General features: G+C 41.9%; 4 protein-coding genes across 5 annotated transcripts; 3 read left to right on the top strand and 1 right to left on the bottom strand.

Moving 5' to 3' along the window:
- The first annotated feature begins 368 nt into the window (after nucleotides 1–368).
- Nucleotides 369–13,015, top strand: epha2a (eph receptor A2 a). Its single transcript, XM_026348822.1, has 17 exons — nucleotides 369–504; nucleotides 1,380–1,447; nucleotides 2,990–3,626; nucleotides 6,990–7,145; nucleotides 7,247–7,579; nucleotides 8,349–8,476; nucleotides 8,588–8,765; nucleotides 8,871–8,973; nucleotides 9,247–9,299; nucleotides 9,405–9,530; nucleotides 9,613–9,798; nucleotides 9,895–9,956; nucleotides 10,116–10,325; nucleotides 10,504–10,653; nucleotides 10,938–11,131; nucleotides 11,542–11,697; nucleotides 12,232–13,015. The coding sequence occupies exons 1-17, from the start codon at nucleotides 429–431 to the stop codon at nucleotides 12,338–12,340; spliced, it is 2,925 nt and encodes a 974-aa protein (XP_026204607.1). The 5' UTR covers nucleotides 369–428; the 3' UTR covers nucleotides 12,341–13,015.
- Nucleotides 13,016–14,102: 1,087 nt separating this feature from the next.
- LOC113154948 (heat shock protein beta-7-like) lies at nucleotides 14,103–14,803 on the top strand. Its single transcript, XM_026349396.1, has 3 exons — nucleotides 14,103–14,242; nucleotides 14,330–14,463; nucleotides 14,607–14,803. The coding sequence occupies exons 1-3, from the start codon at nucleotides 14,185–14,187 to the stop codon at nucleotides 14,739–14,741; spliced, it is 327 nt and encodes a 108-aa protein (XP_026205181.1). The 5' UTR covers nucleotides 14,103–14,184; the 3' UTR covers nucleotides 14,742–14,803.
- Nucleotides 14,804–15,345: 542 nt separating this feature from the next.
- cplane2 (ciliogenesis and planar polarity effector 2) lies at nucleotides 15,346–17,226 on the top strand. Its single transcript, XM_026346791.1, has 5 exons — nucleotides 15,346–15,678; nucleotides 16,055–16,207; nucleotides 16,341–16,465; nucleotides 16,594–16,733; nucleotides 16,976–17,226. Exons 1-5 carry the CDS (start codon nucleotides 15,567–15,569, stop codon nucleotides 17,187–17,189), a joined length of 744 nt encoding a protein of 247 aa, XP_026202576.1. The 5' UTR covers nucleotides 15,346–15,566; the 3' UTR covers nucleotides 17,190–17,226.
- Nucleotides 17,227–17,533: 307 nt separating this feature from the next.
- On the bottom strand, nucleotides 17,534–21,066 carry si:ch73-15b2.5 (rho guanine nucleotide exchange factor 19). 2 transcript variants are annotated; one of them, XM_026346788.1, is made up of 12 exons: nucleotides 20,720–21,056; nucleotides 20,483–20,635; nucleotides 20,345–20,409; nucleotides 19,955–20,244; nucleotides 19,462–19,622; nucleotides 19,220–19,372; nucleotides 19,013–19,142; nucleotides 18,853–18,927; nucleotides 18,425–18,517; nucleotides 18,196–18,344; nucleotides 17,748–17,912; nucleotides 17,534–17,670 (listed from the first exon to the last, which is right to left on the bottom strand). In XM_026346788.1, exons 1-12 carry the CDS (start codon nucleotides 20,827–20,829, stop codon nucleotides 17,625–17,627), a joined length of 1,590 nt encoding a protein of 529 aa, XP_026202573.1. In that variant the 5' UTR covers nucleotides 20,830–21,056; the 3' UTR covers nucleotides 17,534–17,624. The 2 variants fall into 2 exon arrangements, with proteins under 2 accessions (XP_026202573.1, XP_026202575.1); XM_026346790.1 differs by lacking the exon at nucleotides 17,534–17,670 and having other exon boundaries at nucleotides 17,784–17,973; nucleotides 20,720–21,066.
- Between the last annotated feature and the right edge of the window lie 69 nt (nucleotides 21,067–21,135).

The following is a 21,135-nucleotide window of genomic DNA, read 5'->3' as shown; positions in this document are numbered from 1 at the left end:
ACATTTTTAAGAGGCAAATATTGTCCCTTTTACTCCACTACATTTATTTGACAGTTACAGTTTATAGTTTGTTAGTTAAGTTTGAAAACTGTAATAAAACTACATTGGTTCTTACACATTGAAAATGGAGGAATCAGCAATAATATAGACAATTTGTGAGTTAGTGCTGCCGTATTTGTAATTTTCCAACGTGTTTGTTCCATGTTGTACTGTTCATTCATTCATTAATAACCTATTTACCTGTCACTACATTAGGATCCTTCTTCACACTCAATGAAACAGGTGCCGCTCTGGCCCCGCCCCCCGGCGGTACCATATTTGGACGCGGGGCGGGGCGATGACGACACCTGTTTGTGAATGGGCTGCGGGCTCGCGCTCACTCAGCTGGTCGAGCGGAGTCGGAGGAAGGACACGAACCGGAGTGAGACATGGAGAACCGGAGGATTACCGTGTTCCTGGTTTTATTCATCAACCGACTGTCTGTCAGCCTCCAGTCGAAAGAACGTAAGTAACCTGCTCTGTTTGAAGTGGCTGTGTAAAAAAGTGAACCGCCGGAGAAACGAGCCGGACTTTAAAGCCGCACCTCATGAGTCAGGAGGTCGGAATTTCATAACCTGCTTTAAAAGTTTTCCACTGTCAGGTTAAAGTTTGAAAAAGTTCTTCTTCACTTTGTTTTTCCGTTTTCACTTCACACACTTGCGTTAGGACAGAGATACAATGTCACTTTGAATGCGCTCCTTTAACATTTGAACTTAGTCTAATTAAAATAATCAGAACAGAGAAGTTCACGTTTCCTTTCTCCCCCTCACTTGAATGTTTTAAAACAAATTCCTCATCAGTATTTTCCACATTATGTTGTAAACCTGGGGGCTAAGGGGGCACCTGTAGACTGCTAGACATGTCCGACTCTTTATTTCACATGTGGTGCCGATTCATGTATTTCTCTCGTCATGGCAATTGAACTACCCACGCCTTTCTCAGACGTGATTAGTCCTGTGTGCTGGACTCGGAGGACACGGTAAATGAAGTCCTGAATCAGACCGACATGCCTGATTAAACTGTCAAAGCATGGCATGTGCCCCCCATAAAAAGTTGGCCCAGGAGATCAAGGCAGAGGACTTGGTTGTACAGTCAGTGTTATTTCTGATTATTTACAGCCTAATCAACCAAATATTGACTTCTTTGTCTGTGTAAGAGGGCCAATAAATTAGGTCTATGGAACTAATAAGACATTTTAGTGACTTTCTTCATAAATAAATGATAAATGTGTATCACACATTACAATATAATAATAATGATGTACAATATTTTCTGTGATGGATTAGGTAACACTTTTCTCCTTGTAACCGCATCACACCTTTTTCTGTTCGTCTCTGCAGAAGTATTGCTGGACATGAAAGCTTCAGGATCAGAGTTGGGGTGGTTGACGTTGCCATATGAGAACGGAGTGAGTATTTATACCTCAACTGGCATTTTTAAGACTTCAGGTTCAAGACTAAACTTCCTCTGTGGAAGACGGGAGGTATATAAAATGCAGCTGAAGATTTGTTCTTGTTAACATCTGAACTCTGCTCAGCAACAATACAACACTTCAGAGGCCTCTTTCCGCCCATTAAGTCCACCAAAGAAGCTCTCTGGGATAGAAGGAATGAGTGGCAGCTCGATGAGGTTTGGCAGAGCTCAGCTAGCCTTGCGTTAACTCTACCCTTTCATAAAGAACTTATGAATGCCATTAAAATGTCAAGGTTCAACCTACATTTAAATTTACAGTACCAATGTGCATTTTACACAATCACAGTAGATTGTTTTCATTCCACCGCTAAACCTCAAAGCTAAATTTTAGGATTCATTTGCTTGTGAATCTTCTCTGACGTTAGAGGTTACAGTAGCAAGATGATCCGTACAGTGGGAAGACATAAGTGATAGAAAACGAAAGACTGGTCCATATGTGGAGAACCATCCCTCTATGTATAGTTCAGTGGCTTTCCATCTATAAAAAGCAACAGGACATGGCTACTTCCACAGTGTGTGGCCTACGTTTCTCGTGTGACTGTTCTCAAAGATCTAAGGATTCTTGTTTTATCGGATAGGATTTCCCCTTGTCTGTCAAACATTGCTTTGATCTGATCCAGTGTATTTAATTTTGTACTACTGATTATTGTTTGCAATATATAATTCTAGCTTAAGGAAACACATTTGAATGTTTTATTTTCTAAATGCCCGATTAGACAATAGAAACTGCAAAGTGATTGTAAATTATCACTGAAGTCCAGTATTTAATGTGGACGAAATATAAAAATCTCAGACTTGCTGATTTGCTATGATTCATGAAAAGCTGATCTAATCTTTTACCAGTTTAACTTTCTTTTTGAAAAGTATGGTTTCACTTTGGCATTTACCACATTTATTTTCTCTATTCCAACAACAGGTAATGTTTAGGTAAATGTAAGCACTAGTTTAATCCCTGAAACACCAGCGCTGTTAACGTGACATGTGGTACATTTTAACGGTGAATGAAGGCTTTTAATCTTTCTACTCGTCATTGCTTCCCTTCTTTAAAAAGTCTTAATTGCTACCAGTTTTGCTGCCATGCCTTTGCACTGGTCTTATAAAGCTCATTTCACTGCCATAAATGTTGGCTGGTAGTATTTGCTAGATTTACGTGTGTCTCACACACTTGCACTGTTGTGCTAGTGGAAAACCACACACGTTGCGAGCGCTGTACATGTCCAGACCAATATTCTTAAAGTGTGGAGAAAAAAAAAAAAAAAGCTCCAGCTCACTTCTGCACTTTATGAGCTCCTCACTCACCATGAAAGGAGAGGGGTCTCATTAATAAAACTGGTTCTAGGCAACAACACAGCCCCTGAACCCTATACTTATACTGTGAAAAAATGTGTTTTCTCCTTTAATTATTGTAGCTTGGAAACTGTGACTTTTGCCCTTTAAACTGATCCCACTCCTCTCTCTTTTCTTTGGTGTCCAACAGTGGGAGATAGTCCAGACGGTGGTGAATGGCTCACTTTTCTATACCTACAGTGTTTGTAGTGTAGATGCTACTGAACAGGATAACTGGTTACGAACAACATTCATTCAGCGGCGCCCAGGGACCGCCCGGGTGTCTGTGGAGCTCAGTTTTGTTGTGAGAGACTGCAACACTTTTGATGGCGCCTCTGTTGCCTGCAAAGAAACATTCAACCTCTTCATCTCTGAGGCTGATGCTGACGTGGGAACCAACTTTCGTAAAGGGCAGTTCCGCAAAGTGGCCACCATTGCTCCCGATGAGGTCACACACGGCCGTGTGCTGAAGGTCAACACAGAAACAAGGACTGTTGGGCCTCTGTCCAGAAAAGGCTTCTACCTGGCTTTCCAGGACATGGGTGCTTGTGTGGCAATACTCTCGGTCAGAGTTTACTACAAGACGTGCCCATCCACAGTGCAGAGCTTGGCAGCCTTCCCGGAGACGGTGGCAGATGCTCTCAGGGAGGTGGAGGGAGCCTGTGTGGAGAATGCCATCAGTCAGGCTACCCCACGAATCTACTGCACAGCTGAGGGTGAATGGGTGGTTCCTGTGGGCCAGTGCCAGTGTCTTGCTGGCTACGAAACCACTGGGGAGTCCTGCCAAGGTAAGCACTGCCAGAAATATTCCACGCACTCAACTGAGATGTGTTTGTGCTGCAGTGTCAGCTGTAGTAAATGAAACGCCTCGAACCACCACTTTGGCGAGGTGTGAGGAATGAGTGCACAGGAATGTTAATTGTATCTTGTTTGTTTTGCTGCAAAAGCCACTTCATATCTTTCATGAAATACTGTAGGTCAGGTAGAGCAGTACTGGGCTTAGGTAAAAGAGAGAAACACAGAAGGTGTCCAAACATGTTTGTTTTGTTTTGGTTTTGAGGCAACCACAGATTGCTCCATATAATACAGATAAAAATCACAAAGGAAATTTCAACAGACCTTCATTAATCCTCGTTTCTTTACCTGTTGCCCAATGGCACGTTCTTTCCACTGTCTTTCTGTCAGGACTCAGGAATGGGGCTGGGTGGGGCAATGACTTTATGAATGGGAAGTGGTAACATACAGTACAAGAAGCTGTGGCTAAGATGGAAAATAGACTGAAGGATTCTCAAAGATGTCTGCATGTGTGCTAAAGATAAGACATGATTCAGAATGTTGAATTCTGAAGTGATGAGCATGACTGCCTAGAATTCAGTAGGTGAATTTGGGCATGATGTCAATTAAAAAAATGTAGCCGTGTACAGTAAAGAACAAGCTGCGGTATTCGTATGGTTTGTGCAGAAGCTGCCCTGTCTTTTGGCATACTGGGGTGTGGTGTGTTGAACTTTCTGGAGGAAACGTGGGAGGAGAGAGGGTACTGAGAGAAGAGGAAGGAGGGAGGAAGGGCACTGTATGCTGCGGGGATTTCTGAAAGGAATTCTTTTACCATCACGTCACTTACCGCACTGACTAAAGGAAGGGCCGTGTGAAATGTGTCAGAATAACTACCTGAGTGGTGTGTCCTCTCCTCACAAGCATTTGTTTTGCGTCAGTTGCCAAGGTTGCAGGAGCCACAGATTACAGGGAAGAGGCTGACACGCCTTCAGAGGTTAGACTGAGTCAGGCTGAGGTTTAGACTCCTCATGGCACCTTGACTGGCAAAGTTTGGTCTCTTCCTGTAGTCTGTTCCTAAAAATAACCAGGCCATGCTCGCCAGCCTAAATAATATCACTCTAAACTGGATATATTTGGTTTTTGACTGTTGGTTGGACAAAACAATGCATTTTCACAATTGTTTGGGCATTTTTTACATGAAATAATAATCAAACTGAAAACAAATTTAATTAAAAAAAATTAGCTACATACATTTAAATAGGCACGTACTGTGCTTTAAAAAGTAGATCCTGTACTCAGGTTGTAATAATAAAGGCAGAATAAGTGAGGAAGTAAAGGCAACGGATTGTTTAAGACTTTGAGTTTCCTCAGCACTGGTGGACTCCAAGCCGACCACCTGAAACGGATGTTGTTTGTTGAATGAGGCAGCTGTTGAGGAAGAAGACAGGAAATATTTGACTGGAAAAACTGTGATTTCAAAGTCTGGAGGATGACCTGATCATTAGGATGCAGGAAACTAATTTTATTACATCAGTAAGACACAATGTTGCAGCATTTTCCAGCCAACTTTGTTTGAGGCTCATGTCTAGCATATGGATTCCACTGACGAGCCCAACTGTTGTGGGAAAAGGAAGTAAGTGAGATGAGGAGGAATGCTGACTGACACAAATAAGCAGGTTGTCCTTGGTCGGAGTCAGAGGGTGGGGAGAGAGTCGACAGTTGGTGCATGAGGGTGGTTAGTTCTGTGGGTGCTTAGTTAGGTGTGGAGTGTAATTTGGTCAAGAGGATTAGTAGAGCAACAGGACAGCTGTTAGCCAATGACATGGCTCGCTCCGTCTCCCTTTGCTCTTTCATCCGGTTGTTAACACACACACAACGAGCTCCCTAATCCACGTTCCCACTCATTAGAACAATGGGCCGACCCAAAGAGCAAAAAACAGATTCAATTAACAGATGCACCGGTGCGGAACATAGGTCCTTTTCACATGTGTGTTGTAGTCAAAGAGAGTGTGGGACAATTAGAAGCATGATTTCAATTCACAAAAGAAAATAAGTTTGTTGAATGAATGAGCAGCACTGGATCAGGTTGAAAAGTATTCAAGATAATATTTAAACTTTTTTTTAAATATAATTCTTTTGTGAGACTCCACCTTTGCCAAAGTTTGCATTAACAATGTTTGTATTCATGCATTGCACACATGCCTCCATTTGTGAGCTGTATAATGACTTATACAACATATTTATGGCACCACTCTGTCCAATCTCAGAGACAATAGATGAATAGGGCTGGAGTTTCTTTGGTACGTGACAGAGGTCCTGCTGCTCCAGCTCAAGGTGAAATGGGCTGACCCCCTTTTCTTATGCGAAAAGACCTCAGCTACACCCCCACTGCTGCCAAGTAACTCCCCAGAGAGAACTTCTGTTGGTCCTCTAGACATTTACCCCCATCCCCCATTCCTTACATCCATCCATCTATTCATCTCTTTCCCTCCTACTCAAATTCAACCTGTTCCTTCTCCTGCACTGGAGCAGTACTCAAAGTGCTGCCACATCTTCAATCCAGGACTGACTGAACCTCTTGTCTTGGCCACCAACACCGGGGCCACATGACAGCAGAATAAAAGCAGTAGCAGGAGCTGTTCTACAAGATCCATTCTTTTAAAATTTGTCCTACGCTCTGAGGTCTTTGTCACCCCAGAATCTTTGTGCATCTGTTTCCATAAACACACTAAAAATCGGACTTGTCTTCAACAGCATTTCCTCTTTCCTGAGTCTCTTGTCCACTAGACATTCATCCTGGAATGCTGTAATTTATGACTAGTGTCAGGGGTTAGTGGAAGGAAGGAAGACGGGGAGGAAACGGCAGTAGAAAACTGATTTGCTGGTCCTATGACTTGGTTTCTGTCCAGTCTGCATGTTCCTTAACCTCCCACGCCCTGTGCATTGAAATGTACCTCACACTCCACAAGTGTCAAAAGTATCATTTCCTTTGGCAAAAACATTAAATATTATCTGCCAGAGAATATGAGCTGGAAACCTTTCAGGGGAAAGGCCGATCAGATCACCTGATGGATTTCAAGCTCTCCTGTCATCCGGTTGACACCTGCAGTGTGACCTGAGATTAGGCCTTCAGGCAAAAAAGACAAGTAGAGGCAAATAGTCAGGGAAATCCCTTTTCATTCCTCCGGATACAAGACTGAGTGATCATAAGTTACTCACAACAAATGCTTCCTGATGGGTTGAAAGGGCTGGTTTTACAACGGCGACAGTTTCATTGTTTGCTTTCTGATTAGTCATTCCTTCCTGTGCTTGTCTGTTTCGGAGTAAGTCTTAAATATCAGGTTTAAATTAACACACAGCTTCTTTCTCTCACACAGCATGTAAACCGGGCTACTTTAAGCCATCTGTATCCAGTGAGTTATGTCAGGTTTGTCCTGATAACACGAAGCCTTCCTCAGCTGGTGCCACCAAATGTGAATGTGAGGAAGGTTTTTTCCACGCCCCGTCAGACCCTCCTACATCTCCCTGCTCTGGTAACAGTCCCACTCACTGTCATCTTCCTGTAAAAACATTCATATTCATTAGAGCCAGTTTGGATGACCAAGCTAACTTTGTCATCCACTTCCTCCCCAAGCTCCACCAAGTGCCCCTCGTGACCTGACCTCCACCACCCTGTCAGCAGAAGGCAGGCTGCAGCTGTCCTGGAGCCCACCGCTGGTGACTGGGGGGCGCAGGGACCTCACCTACAGTGTGTTGTGCGAGCACTGCGATGGACCCTCATGCATCGCTTGTGGTGAAAAGATCCGTTTCGAGCCAGGTTCTGCAGACCTGCAGGAAACCACAGTCATTGTTAATGACCTGGATTCACATCTCAACTACACGTTCACCGTGGAAGCTCACAGTGGTGTGTCCCAGTTTGGCACAGAACCATCTACTGCAACCATCACCACCTCTCTGGACTACACAGGTGAACTTCGATTTAACCTCGGAATCGTAACGTTTTGTTGACATTGCCATTACTTCCTTACTTGCATCTAACTAAAACTCAGCTAGCTGACTGAAGAGTGACGTTCCCTGTGTTACAAACTGAACTTGTACATTTGATAAAGGCAACAAAACACAGAAATAGACATACAGCGCCCAATATGCATGAACAAATATCTTTTAATTTAGTTTGCCGAAAACTCAATTACAGACACAGAATGTTTGTTGGCCAACATAGTTACAGTATGTTTGAGGTCAATTCATTGAACAAACTAAAGTTCGCCAATAGAAATCTTATCTTATCTGTATGGGAGGAGTGGAGCTGCGTCAGAAGCACTGTCAACACAGATAAAGCATGCAAGCACATCTTCTTTTACAGCTGTAATAGTAATGTGTCCTTTTTATGTAGCAGGCTTCTAAAATCTTCAGTTCAAAGCCATGTTTATGAGCTGTTTTCATGAAATTAGGAAGCTTGTGAAGTAGGAAGGTGATTATGTTAAGTGTGTTTTCTCACACGTTAAAGAAGTTCCAGTGTCTCCATGACTATTAAAGGAGTGACACAATTGTTTAGACACTTTTCTCTGAAATAGTGTTAAAGTGTAAATATGCTGTACAGAAAGGACTTACTAGACCAAGAGGAATTCAGTCTGACCAACTGAGTCCCAAAGGCTTTCATTTCCAAGTGTCCCTTTGCAAAGACTATGATTAGTCACTAACCATTATTTTGCTTTCTGTCTCTGACCGACCGTTAGATCCCCCAAAGGTGACGTTGATCCATCTGGATGATCGCAGCCCCACCAGTCTGTCTCTGTCCTGGACTCTGTCTCGCAGACCTCCAGCCCGCATCAATCATCGCTATGAGCTTATGTACCGCAGAAAAGTAAGATAGAGTGCTGTGTGCTCTTTTGTCCTTTTCCTCCCTAGTCCCTAGACTCCCAAGTGCTTAGGCAAAAATTATCTTTTAATAATCATTTGAACTTTGTTTTTACAGGACGATGATGGCGAGCGAGATGTGACCACCTACACAGTCCTGATTTTGGAGAAAAGCTCAGTTCAGATTAATGATCTCACCCCAGACACCACTTATATATTCAGGGTCCAGGCACTAAGTCCCGAAGGCAACCCTGGGAGCTACAGTGTGGAGCATGAGTTTCACACTTCACCAATAGGTACCTGCAACTTTAGAATCTACAGACCAAACTCTTTCTCAAATGTCTGTGGTCTACATTTTTATTTCACATGCTTGATGCATCTCTTTCTGTAATTTTGCGCAGCTGAGTCTCAGATCCAGAACAACTCCACCATGGTGATGGGAGCTGTAATTGGCGTCGCGGTTATTCTGCTTGTTGTGGTGGCCGTTCTGCTGCTGCGTAAACGGTTGGTTACAACACTCTTTGTATCCACATTTAATGGCTGTATCACACAGATAAATATTATCTACAGACCTGCAGACTGCATGATTATGTGCCACAAGCTCAAGTAAATGAAGGGCACTCTGTTATGACAGTGCATGGTGGGGTTATGAGTAATAGCCAGTGTTGTTATAAAATGGAGCCTTGGTCTTTTTCAGCTGAGACTGACCTGCAATTACTAAAAAGCCAGTCTGTATTCTGTTTAGTCTTATAGTGATTAGTCTTGTTTTCCTCTCAGGAGACTGAGTTCCCGTGGCAGAGGAGGACCAGAAGATCCCTACTTTTCAACAGGTATTGAAACAGTACATTCAATAACAGTTCAGCATTATTCAGTGATCAAACTATGCATTCAATTAGTATTTAGCCTGACGTCATGGTCTTTGTTTTCCTCCTTAGATCAGCTCAAACCCCTCAAGACTTACATTGATCCACACATGTATGAAGACCCTAACATTGCCATCCAAAAGTTTGTCACAGAAATTGACCCAAGTGCTATTAGCAAACACAAAGTCATTGGTGTAGGTGAGTGTTTTTAAATCATCTACCTTCCATTTGGTGAAATCTCGGCGCACAGTTTCTGACATTTCCTCCTGCTGTTCATCAGGGGAATTTGGTGAAGTGTTTCGCGGAGTGATGAAGATTCCTGGGCGAGGGGAGGTGGCCGTAGCTATCAAGACACTGAAGCTGGGCTACTCGGAAAAACAGAGGCAAGACTTCCTGAGCGAGGCCAGCATCATGGGGCAGTTTTCACACCCGAATATCATACGTCTAGAGGGAGTTGTCACCAAATGTGAGTTAGAGCTTTAAACACAAGTCAATTCATAAATTGCAGAATCAGGTGTTTGTATGTATCGTTTCTCTAAACATGATTTTTTTTTCTTTCTAGTCAAGCATGCTATGATAGTGACTGAATACATGGAGAATGGTGCTCTCGACACATATCTAAAGGTAAATACTTGTTCCTTGCAAAGTCACATTTCTCAGTGTGACGCTACAAACTATAACAATATATTTCTATTTCTTTATATCTGTACTGTATGATTTTAAAACAGTCATTAGAGGAGAGATTGTTTTTTATTAAACTATTCTAATTTTTGTTTTCTTTAGGATCGAGATGGAGAGATTCCTTCCTATCAGCTGTTGGGAATGCTTCATGGAATAGCTGCAGGCATGAAATACCTCTCAGACATGAATTATGTCCACCGTGATCTGGCAGCAAGAAATGTTCTGGTGAACAGCAACTTCGAGTGTAAGGTGTCTGATTTTGGCCTGTCACGTGTATTGGAGGACGATGCTGAGGGCACCTACACAACCAGAGTGAGTCTCACAGCTACATTTCAAACCCCAACTAGGACAATGCATATTTTTAGCTAGTAACCACTATCACACTGTTAATAGTTTATTCTTAAGCACCTAGTCAAACGTCTTTCAGCACTTTGTGTTTCCACTCCCTCTAATCATTAAATATATGATTTGTTAATGTTTCTCTTATCAGGGAGGTAAAATCCCGATCCGCTGGACTGCCCCCGAGGCCATTGCATACAGGAAATTCACCTCAGCCAGCGACGTGTGGAGCTTTGGCATCGTCATGTGGGAAGTCATGGCCTTTGGAGAACGGCCCTACTGGGACATGAGCAACCATGAGGTATGTTTAATCTGTCACAGCCACTTTCCAGATCTTATAGCTAAATGGGGGATTGTTTTGGCTTGTGTAGGTCCAACTTTAATGTAATATATCACTGAGTCTGTGATGGGGAGGTGGTGATAGAAAGTTGCCTGCAGCATAGTTTCTACCTCCCATCCTCTTTAAATTTACTGTTAATGTCAACATATGAACACAGTGCTTTTTTTTTGAATGGCTCCCTGTTTCTAACGCCAGAACTGTTAAATCTATGCACTTTCTTAACTCTGCTGTGTTCTCTTCCTCAGGTCATGAAGGCGATCAATGAGGCCTTCAGGCTTCCTGCACCGATGGACTGCCCATCTGCTATCTACCAGCTCATGCTCCAGTGTTGGCAGAACGACCGCTCCAAACGACCTCGTTTCTCAGACATTGTCAACATTTTGGACAAACTGCTTAAAAGCCCAGAGTCTCTGAAAGCCATAGCTGACTTTGACCCACGGTAAGAACAGTTCATTTTTGTAAAATGTATATTTTGGTAACAAAGTCAAACATGTGAAAAGAAATGGTCGCCAATTAATATAGAAAGAACAATAGTATGTCCCACCTGCATTCACTAGTAATTTAAACTAAGAAATACTCATGTACAGTTCAGTGTACAGATTCTTGTGAAAATACTTGTATTGACACGTTTTTATATTTGTTCAATCTGTGCAAACAAAAAAAAAGACAATTGGCGAGATTCAAGGAGCAGTGATTTCAAAACTCTCTGCTGGTAACCGTCCATAAAATGACAAATTGTTGTTTTTACACTTCTCAAACTGCCAAACTAAAACTAAAACTGGTTCTCTCTTGTTCATACGTACATCATAAAATGCACTCTGGAAACTAAGTACATGTTGCGTGTTACAGTGTGTCCATCCGCCTGCCCAGCACCAGTGGCTGTGACGGCACCATGTTCAGGTCGGTGCCCGAGTGGCTGGAGTCCATCAAAATGAGTCAGTACAACGAGAGCTTCGCTCGTGCAGGGATCACGACCATGGAGCAGGTGCTCGCCTTGAGACATGAGTAAGTGCACACATGGCACAGGTGCAGCCCTGCCGTGCCGCACTGATCTGGCATCGAGCCACATTTTGTAGTAACACAGAGAATATATTGAGCTGTCAGCTTGAACATTTGTTATCGCGTTTGTGATGCAGGAATACCCCACTCCGCCTCTAAGCGTCATTCCTCTCATTCTTTTCTGCCCTAACTTCTACAGCAGTGCTTCCCAATCTTTTTTTTGTCTGATGCACCACCCAATCCACCCGTCATGTTACAAATACACAATTGAAGTTTGCTTTTGGAACTAGTTGTTATTTAAACAAAGTTAATTGCGAAGGTCTGTTTAGTCATTTGTGCTATTAGCGGTTAGACTGAATGTCAATCACCTTGTTTATCCAACATTTTGAACAGTTTAATTTCTTTTATTGAATTATTTTACCCACGTTCTGAACGCAGATACTTGCTTTAGAAGCTACTTCAAGATTTTGTTATGCAAAACACAAGTCCATTTTGTTTTCAGCACACTCAAAACTGTGTCGTTTATCTTGTTTCTATCAGAGACATCAGGAATATTGGAGTGCGGTTACCCGGTCACATGAAGAGGATAGCTTACAGCATCCTGGGCCTGAAAGACGAGACCAGCTCTCTCAGCGTGTTTGCAGTGTGATCTAAGCATTCCTCCAAATCAAAGCGCACTGACCGACCGTGCCATTTCACTTATGGACGAGGAGGACTGAAGTGGAGGGGTGAAACTGAGCTACACTGCAGGATTTTTGTTCTTATGTGGTGTTCACAGTGTTGCCTGACTGAAAAGGATCTTCCACGCCACTCAGAAAGGACTGAGATTGAAAACACTTATGTACTTTATAACAGAGGAATAATTTATGTACAAATGTTTTATATGTTGAACATAAACAACTTCTGAAATGTAGTAAATGAAACTATTATAAAAGTAAGTGAAAATGTGAGACCACGTGAGAGAGCTCTGCTTTGCATTTACTGAGTGACTGAAATATTTAAGGCTCTTTGTGGTTGAGGGCTGTTTTTTCCAGGCACTCTTTTTATCTTATCTACACATTATGTGATCACTGAGACTATATTTTAAATTAGAAATAACTATTCTACTCAGGGCAAAGAATCACGTTCTTAACTTTTTGTAGTTAGTCTCTGTATCACATTATGCATTCTCCTCAATTGTTTACATCGCGTCTTAATTCAACTGTCCATTTTTATTTAATATTTATTTTATTTTCTATTTATGTCATTTGTTACATGAAATATAAGTCTGATCTGGCGCATGTTTGCCAGACAGTGTATTTTTGTGTTTAAATAAAATCATTGTTTCCTGTAATTGGATTTCTTTCTTGGAGTGAACATGCATTTGCTTTTCAGTCATCTTAGCAGCGTGGCTCTGCATTTTCACACTGTAATATCTCAGCTATTAAATGTATTATTGACACTGTGCACGGACATTCATAGTCCCCAGGGAACGAATCCTACTGACTGTGGTGATCCCCAGTTGTTTATCTGTAGCGCCACCTTGTGTTTGACGTGTAGTTCAGCATTGATTTATCTCAACCTGTGGACAGTTGACTATGCAATCAGATGCTGCCGTTCAGTCTACGTGAACTTTGTTGAAACATGTTTATCTAGAGTTATCATCAAGTCACAATTTCAATTTGTGCAGTTCAAAATCAAAGCGATTCCCATCAGACTCCGCTTTATATTGTCCTTATTAGCAAATATTAAAAAGCTAACAGGCCAGAACAAGATGATAACCATGTTAAACACTGATGAAAACAGTGTACACTGTAAAGAAATGGCCACCAGTGCATATTATAAACGCTAAATGAAAAAAATCTTTATTTATTTAAGTTATTTTCTGCTCACACTGTCACATCACAACTCTCTGTGACTTTGCCAAAGTGGAGCAGAATTTCACACTTAAACGCGACTGTGCTCCATCATACCACTGACACGCAGGCGTGGCGTTGTACCTACACGCGGTTTCCAGTGGAAATCTGTTGGTGAAGTGACATTTTTGTGACAAATCCACTTTTGCCTCAATGAGGCTGAGTAATATAAACCTGTAGAACATACTTCATTGTGTCATATTACATTTATCGGCTTTAAGCTGCTGGTCACAGTCCACTCAATGCCACACCTGATAATTATATCTTATTTCTTCATACTGAAACATCTCCACACCCATTCTCACACACCAACACAAAGACTCATGCTCCCAGTGAAGGGTGCGGCTAGAAATTCAGGACCGCTTGACAACGGTTCAAAAACGGTTCCCTCACACTGAATATCTCCAATCTGTGTCATGTTCCAGTCAAGATGAATCATCAAGGGGGGTGATCATACCCACAAAGCTCCCAGGAGCCTATAAAAGAGTTGTTTACAGTGACAGTTTTATTGGAGGAAAGGGAGAGCTTAATCACCTGTGTTGGGTTTGTGGTCATCAAAGATACAGTTGGGAATAAATAATCAACTTCTGCAGCCTGAATGGAAGAAGACAGAGGATCATCCCCTCAGCAGACGAGTGCAGAACACAGATTTACGGGTCTGACAAAGAAATAGAAAGAAAAGAAAGAAATCTGATCATGAGGAACTTTCAATTTGTGTCTTATCCTGTACGTAACTGTTTTAGGTCATCCGTGTCCCACGGGGAAGACCCAGGTCACCGGAGACGTCTTCCAATTCACAGTTGATGTGAGTGAATTTTCTCCAGAGGATGTTATCGTCACATCCTCCAACAACCTTATAGAGGTCCATGCTGAGAAGGTGAGTCATGCAGTCAGTAAGTATAGAAGCTGCAGGACTTTCTTTGGTAGTTGGCTTGTGTCATTTAAAAAGAAGTACTTGGTGTTTGGCTGGATTCTATTGATGCTGATTTTACATTTTCATGGTCTTTGGTTTGCTTGCAGCTGGGAGAAGATGGCTCCGTCACAAGCACGTTTTCCCATCGATGCAAACTCCCATCAGATGTGGACCCCATGTCTATGACCATGTCCACGGAGAGCAGCGGGCTCCTAACCGTCAGTGCTCACAGGATATGTTAGTGCAAAATCACTCATAGTTTTCTTCTCGCTATAACTGACATTTCCAAATAAAACATAAACAATCTTTTCCCTCTTTACTTTATTATTACTTGGTATTCCAGATGTAATCTCAGCACTACACCAGGGGCTCCAGGACCCTGACAATGTTGGAGTTTAGCGACCTCTAACGGTAGGAGAAGGAATGAAACACTGAACCATTTACGTACTGTCGGAAATCTGAAAAACCTCCGACAAAAGAACGTGTAAATAATCATTGAATGTCATTCGTGCAAGTTTTATCAAATTAATTACCAATAGCACACGTGACGTTATCACCATTTTGTGCTTTTTATGTAGCATTTACCATACACTTTTTTAACGTAAAGTAACCAGACCGTCACCTAAAAAGACTAAAAGGCTTGCTGTCCCGTTGTATTTTCTGAATACTCAAAGACTGCTCTGATTACTGATTTCTAATGAAACAACAACAACAACAACAACAACAACAACAACAACAACAACAAACCATCAGCACCTGAAGCTACTTTGATAGGAAATTGAATAAATTACTTCTTGTGGTCCCTGAAGGCAACGCAACATCTTGACGGAAGTGACGTAATTGGTTGTCAGGAGACGTTTTAGTGTACGGAAGTTTTTTATCAGGTAGATTTTTATCCATTACAGTTCTTGTTATTAAAGCGCTTTATTCTTAATAAAACTAGTTATAACTATTTTGATACTAACATTACTTTAAAAAGCTGTCTACAGCCGCCCCAGGCCTTTGCTTAGGCAACACGGACTTGTGTGTGTGATGCTACCGCGGTTAGCTTCATAAGCAGCAACAACATGGCACAAAGTCCTGCTCCCGGATCAATCGTAGTATCTGACTGGCATCGATGTAAAGACAGCAAGGAATACTTCAGCAAGATTTTACACAAGAAAAGGCGCAGAACCTTCGGTATGGCATAATTATTTACGGTTGTGTATGTGTACAGTATAAAAGTAAGTTAGTGAAGTGTTGTACAACTTCCAGTTAAGTGCATTACTTGGCTACTTTATAATCCACTACAGTTTATTTACTTTTCAAACTAAGATTTTACACACAAAGCACATGAAGAGTTGATTATATATATGTTTTTTTCACAGACTTGTAATACAATGACGGATGTACACATGAAAACTGATTTTCCATCATTTTGTTATTGGTCCAAAATTTTTCCAAAAAGTAATAAAAATAAAGTAATTTGGAGATAGTAGTATTTAGGATAGTACGAGAATAGTTAGGCATGGCACTGACACCTGAAGCATTGGACCTTTTGATGCCCGTTTTACAGGCCTGTTGGAGTCTCCAGTGATGCCACCACATGTAGCTGTGGACACTGTTCATTATAAGATCTTCCTCTCAGGCAAGAGTGGGGTTGGAAAAACTGCTCTTGCTGCTCGTCTTTCTGGTAGAAATATTCCCAACATGCACTATGAAACTACAGGTGGGTGCCTGCTCCACACTCGGTGATGCTTATGTCACAACAATGATCATTTGTAAAACTTTATTAAGGAACTTAAAACTATTTTTTTGTAAATGAGAGCCTACTAATGTGAGTTGATCTTTCATCACTGAAGGTATTGAGACGACAGTAGTGTATTGGCCAGTGAAGCTCAGAGAAAGTGGCAGAGTGCTTTTCTTCCGTCTGCAGCTGTGGGACTGTGGAGAGAATGCCCTGCGTAGATTTGACCATTTGCTTCCAGTATGTATGAAATATACAGTATTTCCACAAATTTAATATATTGTATTGAGTTCTGAACTAATGTGAAAAAAAAGAATTAGAAACATCATCCCACCTTTTGTCAAATCACTGGTTAATGTGTATTCCAGTCTTGTAAGGAGCAGGTGGATGCCGTCCTTTTCCTGTTCTCCTTCACCGACAGGACATCCTTTGATGATCTGCCAAATCAAATTGCAAAGTGGACTGGGGAGCCTGCAGGTAAAGTTGTGAAACTGGTGGTGGGCACCAAGTATCCTTCTGCTCTCCTGTCAGTTTTTGAGTAAAGGGCAAGGGTAAACTCACAAAACTAAAACTCATCATACTCTATGCTAGTAATGTTGTGCATTGATCCTATGTGGTGCCATACGAAGATTGTAATGCTCTGTACATCAAACATTCAAGTATGCAGTTCAAAACATGCTCACTACTTCCCAGATCAGTTTGAGCTACATCAATGCACAGGCCGGCATTTGTCCTTAACATTTGGTTCAGATTTGACCTCTTCATGCACTGTGATGTGAGAGAGAGAGACATAAGGGACTTCCAGGAGACATGGAGCTTACCGGTGCTGCGTATGGGAGGAGAGGTCAGCGATGGACTGGGTGACTTATCCCCCCTCCTCAACTGCCTGGCAGAGCAGCTGTGGTATCAGGACTGTCTCACAGCCAGCCACCATTCACAGCAGGAGATAGTGCCTCTATTTTAATACTGAACAGGATTTCTAAGAGACAGTTGAGGCAAACTAAATTGAACTCCATGTAAAGGTAAGATTAGCTGGAAGTGTTTGCTGCTGGGATGAGTGGAGAAGTGTCGGTAGGGTATGAGTAGTTGTCAGTGACTGATATCTTGTGTTATCTTCTGAATGAACCAGTACTGACAATGTTGCTTTAGGCTGATATGAAAAGGTCAGAAAGTCTTATTTTCTAATAAGAATTAAGAACACATTGCTAAAAACAGGCCAGTGTTTAATACGAGTAGAAGTTAAAAAAAGTAACAAAGTAATTAGTGACAAGTTCAGTGCATGTTTGCATTCGTACATTACGAACATCAGGTGCAGTCAAATTATTAAACATAAGTGATCAAGTTAACGAACATTCATGATTATTAATGTGCAAGTTAAAACTGTCAAAATCGTGTTCCATCAGTGTTTACGTGACAGCACCTTCATCCAGGTCTCTTTATCTGACCTGCAGAGAAGGAAGAAGAAAATACAACTTATTTATTAGCAGGTGATTAAAAACTTTCGAAAGATGTCCACTCTTACTTTGTGTGTGCAACGAGTATCATGGCTGTCGGTAGTCCTGTTTGACTTCGAGAGAGGCGTAGCAGGAAGGAGTCTGGGGGCAGACCCAGGACTTCAGTCTTTAGATTCTCGATGTGGACATGTGTGGGAAACTCTGCATGATCCACAACTTTAAACCGCTGATCCCTGAACATGAAGCAGAGTCAGCACAGCCTAGTCGAATGGCGGCGAACATTTCCAAATAGGACTGAAATGAGTGAGATTGGATTGATTTGATTGACAAGTAAAGCATTTTCTAGGATGTTGTTTGTTCCACATCGTTCTTCATCAAAGACTGTTAATAAACTAGTCTGATTGCAGAAGTAAGCTTTTAATTTTAGCTGTCAGAATTCTTGCATTGCATTTAATGTGCTACTTAAATAAAAAGTAATGTTATTAATTGTACAAGTATACAGTGTATGTCAGATACTTCTTCAAGGAGATGATCAGAAGGTCATTGAAGAGGTGGAGGTAGATGCTGCTGAATGACACTTTGGGGTTGGGAGTGCTCTCCACGATCTTCTGTCTCATGGGACCCTGGTGAACCAGAAAACGTCTGCTCACGACCAGAGGAACTGACTGCACAGAGAAGGATGTAAACTGTTCAAATTTACTGCAATCTGCAAACTTATGTTACTGAAGAAGAAGCAAATTATCACCTTAACTTTGCCGAAATCCAGTTGAGTTTTTAGACAGACCAGCTCCTCGAGTTGTTTCATTTGTTGGACCCCGTTGTCACAATCTATCACTATCTGGCGAGAGGACAACAGGTCGATAAAGTATGCAGCTCTTACAGTACAGTGTAAACTTTCTGATGGTCCTGTATTCAATATGTTAAGAGCACTAAAGAATCAAAGATATATAGTACTAAATGGAAAGAACCGCTAATGCACAAAGAGCCATTTCAGAATACTGAACCTTATTGATTATTACAATGTCTACAGTTTAATGTTGCTGGGAACCAGTAAAGTCAGATTTTAAATACATTTTAAATTATTAATCAGTGATACATTACACTGTTTTCTATCCGATTTATGGTCACTTACTGTAGTTTCAGCATTAACTTACAAATCTGAAACAGAATTACCTCATGAATGGCTTGAATCGCTTTTTCAAGATTTGAAAGCGAGTCAGCGTCCGCTTCTGTGAGTTTCAGGATGCTCTGAAATGTGAGAAAACCCAACACAATCCTAAGCCGAATCCTAAAACACGCCATACAGAGTAAATTGATTTTTAACTCCACTAACCTCCAGTAAAAGCTTAATACGAGTAATTCTCTGGAAGGGAAGGACAAGGAATGACTTCAGGCTCCGTCTCTGACAAACCGGGTCGTTTTCAAGCTTCTTGAGTAAATGCACATAGTGTCTGTTTTGCTGCCTTGAAGAAAAAAGATGATATGACTGAATATGGCTTATTAAAAGTTGTTAAAATGACATCACAAAACAGAGACTTACAGCAGCTGGTTGTGAAGAGTCTCCTGGTACATCATGTTAGTGACATATGGCACATACAGTGCGTGAAACTTCGGGCAGTGCTTGAGCACAATGTCTCCAACCTGAGATATCAACACCTGTTCTCCCAGACGTATTTCTAAATCCATGAAAAACCTAAAATAATAGGAGAGAAAGAGATGCAGAGCAACAGCTCAGCGTTACATCAAGAGTTAAAAACATAAGAGGATATGTGGAGCCCTCACTTTTCACTGGCTGCCGTCACATGACGAATGTTGGAAAACAAGATGTGGTGCTCCCTTTGAGACAGGGCTTGTTTCAGAGCCTTGGATGCACAGAAGTGATTGACAGCGACTTCCAGACTCTTCAAGTACGATGCTTCGGAGCTGATCATCTCAAACATGCACTAGAGGAACAAAAGGAGACAACATGATTATGTTTGCTGTTGTTTCTCTCCAGCTTTCACTTTGACATGAAAAATAAAGGGCTAGTAATAAATCAATAAATTCACAAACAACCCAAAACCAACACTAAATGGATGAGTAAGGTAAAGCCTGGTACAGATGGAATTAGATGGTTGTTCAACATGCTGTAAAACCTCCTCTGACATAATGAGTGATCATAGTTATCACTCGATGTTTTATTCTTCCTATTGCTGTCGTGAGCAGTGTCACAGAGCTGCTATCTGCTTCTGTCTTGTTTAACGTTTAAAGCATGACGTGATTTTCTTCCCCCCACCTCCTGAAGACGGATCTGTTTTCTGGTCAAGCTCGTGAGCAGGCCGGACGCCTTCACCTCATCTAGATCTTGCCAGAGGGTACATGGAGTTACCCTAATAGGGTGGGTTGGAGATGAGGACGGAGTTGCTTTAGGAGGGCTTTGTTTAGGGGAAGAACAGCTACGGTGGCTATGAGGAGACTGCAGACCCTTCAGATACAGGGGTGTGATCAGTTCAGACACAAAACTCTTGTTCAGTCTGTTCAGATCGTCTTTCAGAGCCTGCAGACAGTAGTCCTGATACAGTGGGACTGCAAAACAAAGGCGGAGGAAAATGACCTTACACTGACTGACTGTCACCGATTATGTTCCATTATCCAGTGACTAACAACAGGAGACGGGGAAACTTACAAACGTGAATGTACTTTGACTGGTATGATACAGGCAGCACTTCCTCCTCAGGTGGCTCTGCTGCCCTATAGGTTAAATAAACAGGCCACGTTTAGCCAACAGTAAACCACAGTAAAAAAAATGTGAAACTTGTCTTACCCTTCTACACCTGTAGCCTGATCATCAAATGGGGACAAAGTTGGATTTTCCTCCTCAGATCTAGGTGTTGAACACAACTTGGGCCTTTCCTCCACGTCCCCTAGCATTTTCAAAGCCACCGATTTGAGGGCTGAACTAATGTCTATGCAGGGACTAAAACAGCACAAAGACATTTCACAGACATAATCCTAGGATAGAAAAAGTCTGTGTTTCTAGAATGCACCATGTGGTCCTTACCTGCTGTCCTCAGTGCAGTTCAGGGAGTCACTGCTCTCTCCAAGGACTCCAGTATCCTTTTTTTTTCCTGGAGGAGAAAACCATAATGAAAGCTGCTCTCCAGTCTTCATGGTTGGTGTTTGTGAGTACTTCTCAAAGTGTGGTTCTTCTCTTCACTGCAGTCAAATTAAGCCATAACGTTTCAGCCTGGAACTGCCGTCTCAAGCAAAGGCTGCCACAAGACAAACGATTTTAAAAGTCTGTCCAAAGAGCAACAGTGACTGCTACTGCTGCAGCATCTTTCCACCTTGCAATCACTGACTAAACTGATTCAGCCACACACAGTCTGACCTTTCAGCAGCAATCACATGAACTAGAACCAGGTGTGATTTCTCTCTCTCTCACTCACACACACCTTGTTCTGTTATTGACACTAA

This window comes from Anabas testudineus, chromosome 5, assembly GCF_900324465.2.
Source record: "Anabas testudineus chromosome 5, fAnaTes1.2, whole genome shotgun sequence".
Taxonomy (NCBI): Eukaryota; Metazoa; Chordata; class Actinopteri; order Anabantiformes; family Anabantidae; genus Anabas; species Anabas testudineus.
Note: the sequence above shows the minus strand (reverse complement) of the source record. Positions and strands in the feature narration are given on the sequence as shown.

Excerpts from the sequence above, each read along its gene's own strand:
- epha2a (XM_026348822.1), top strand. The coding sequence starts at position 429 with ATGGAGAACCGGAGGATTACCGTGTTCCTGGTTTTATTCATCAACCGA. Across the intron at positions 7,146-7,246 it reads TCCTACATCTCCCTGCTCTG|CTCCACCAAGTGCCCCTCGT; the intron begins GTAACAGTCCCA and ends TTCCTCCCCAAG. Across the intron at positions 9,957-10,115 it reads CTCTCGACACATATCTAAAG|GATCGAGATGGAGAGATTCC; the intron begins GTAAATACTTGT and ends TGTTTTCTTTAG.
- LOC113154948 (XM_026349396.1), top strand. The coding sequence starts at position 14,185 with ATGGAAGAAGACAGAGGATCATCCCCTCAGCAGACGAGTGCAGAACAC. Across the intron at positions 14,243-14,329 it reads TGCAGAACACAGATTTACGG|GTCATCCGTGTCCCACGGGG; the intron begins GTCTGACAAAGA and ends TAACTGTTTTAG. Across the intron at positions 14,464-14,606 it reads TAGAGGTCCATGCTGAGAAG|CTGGGAGAAGATGGCTCCGT; the intron begins GTGAGTCATGCA and ends GTTTGCTTGCAG.
- cplane2 (XM_026346791.1), top strand. The coding sequence starts at position 15,567 with ATGGCACAAAGTCCTGCTCCCGGATCAATCGTAGTATCTGACTGGCAT. Across the intron at positions 16,466-16,593 it reads GATTTGACCATTTGCTTCCA|TCTTGTAAGGAGCAGGTGGA; the intron begins GTATGTATGAAA and ends TGTGTATTCCAG. Across the intron at positions 16,734-16,975 it reads AAACTGGTGGTGGGCACCAA|ATTTGACCTCTTCATGCACT; the intron begins GTATCCTTCTGC and ends CATTTGGTTCAG.
- si:ch73-15b2.5 (XM_026346788.1), bottom strand. The coding sequence starts at position 20,829 with ATGAAGACTGGAGAGCAGCTTTCATTATGGTTTTCTCCTCCAGGAAAA. Across the intron at positions 20,636-20,719 it reads AACTGCACTGAGGACAGCAG|TCCCTGCATAGACATTAGTT; the intron begins GTAAGGACCACA and ends GTGCTGTTTTAG. Across the intron at positions 19,623-19,954 it reads AACAGATCCGTCTTCAGGAG|TGCATGTTTGAGATGATCAG; the intron begins GTGGGGGGAAGA and ends TTGTTCCTCTAG.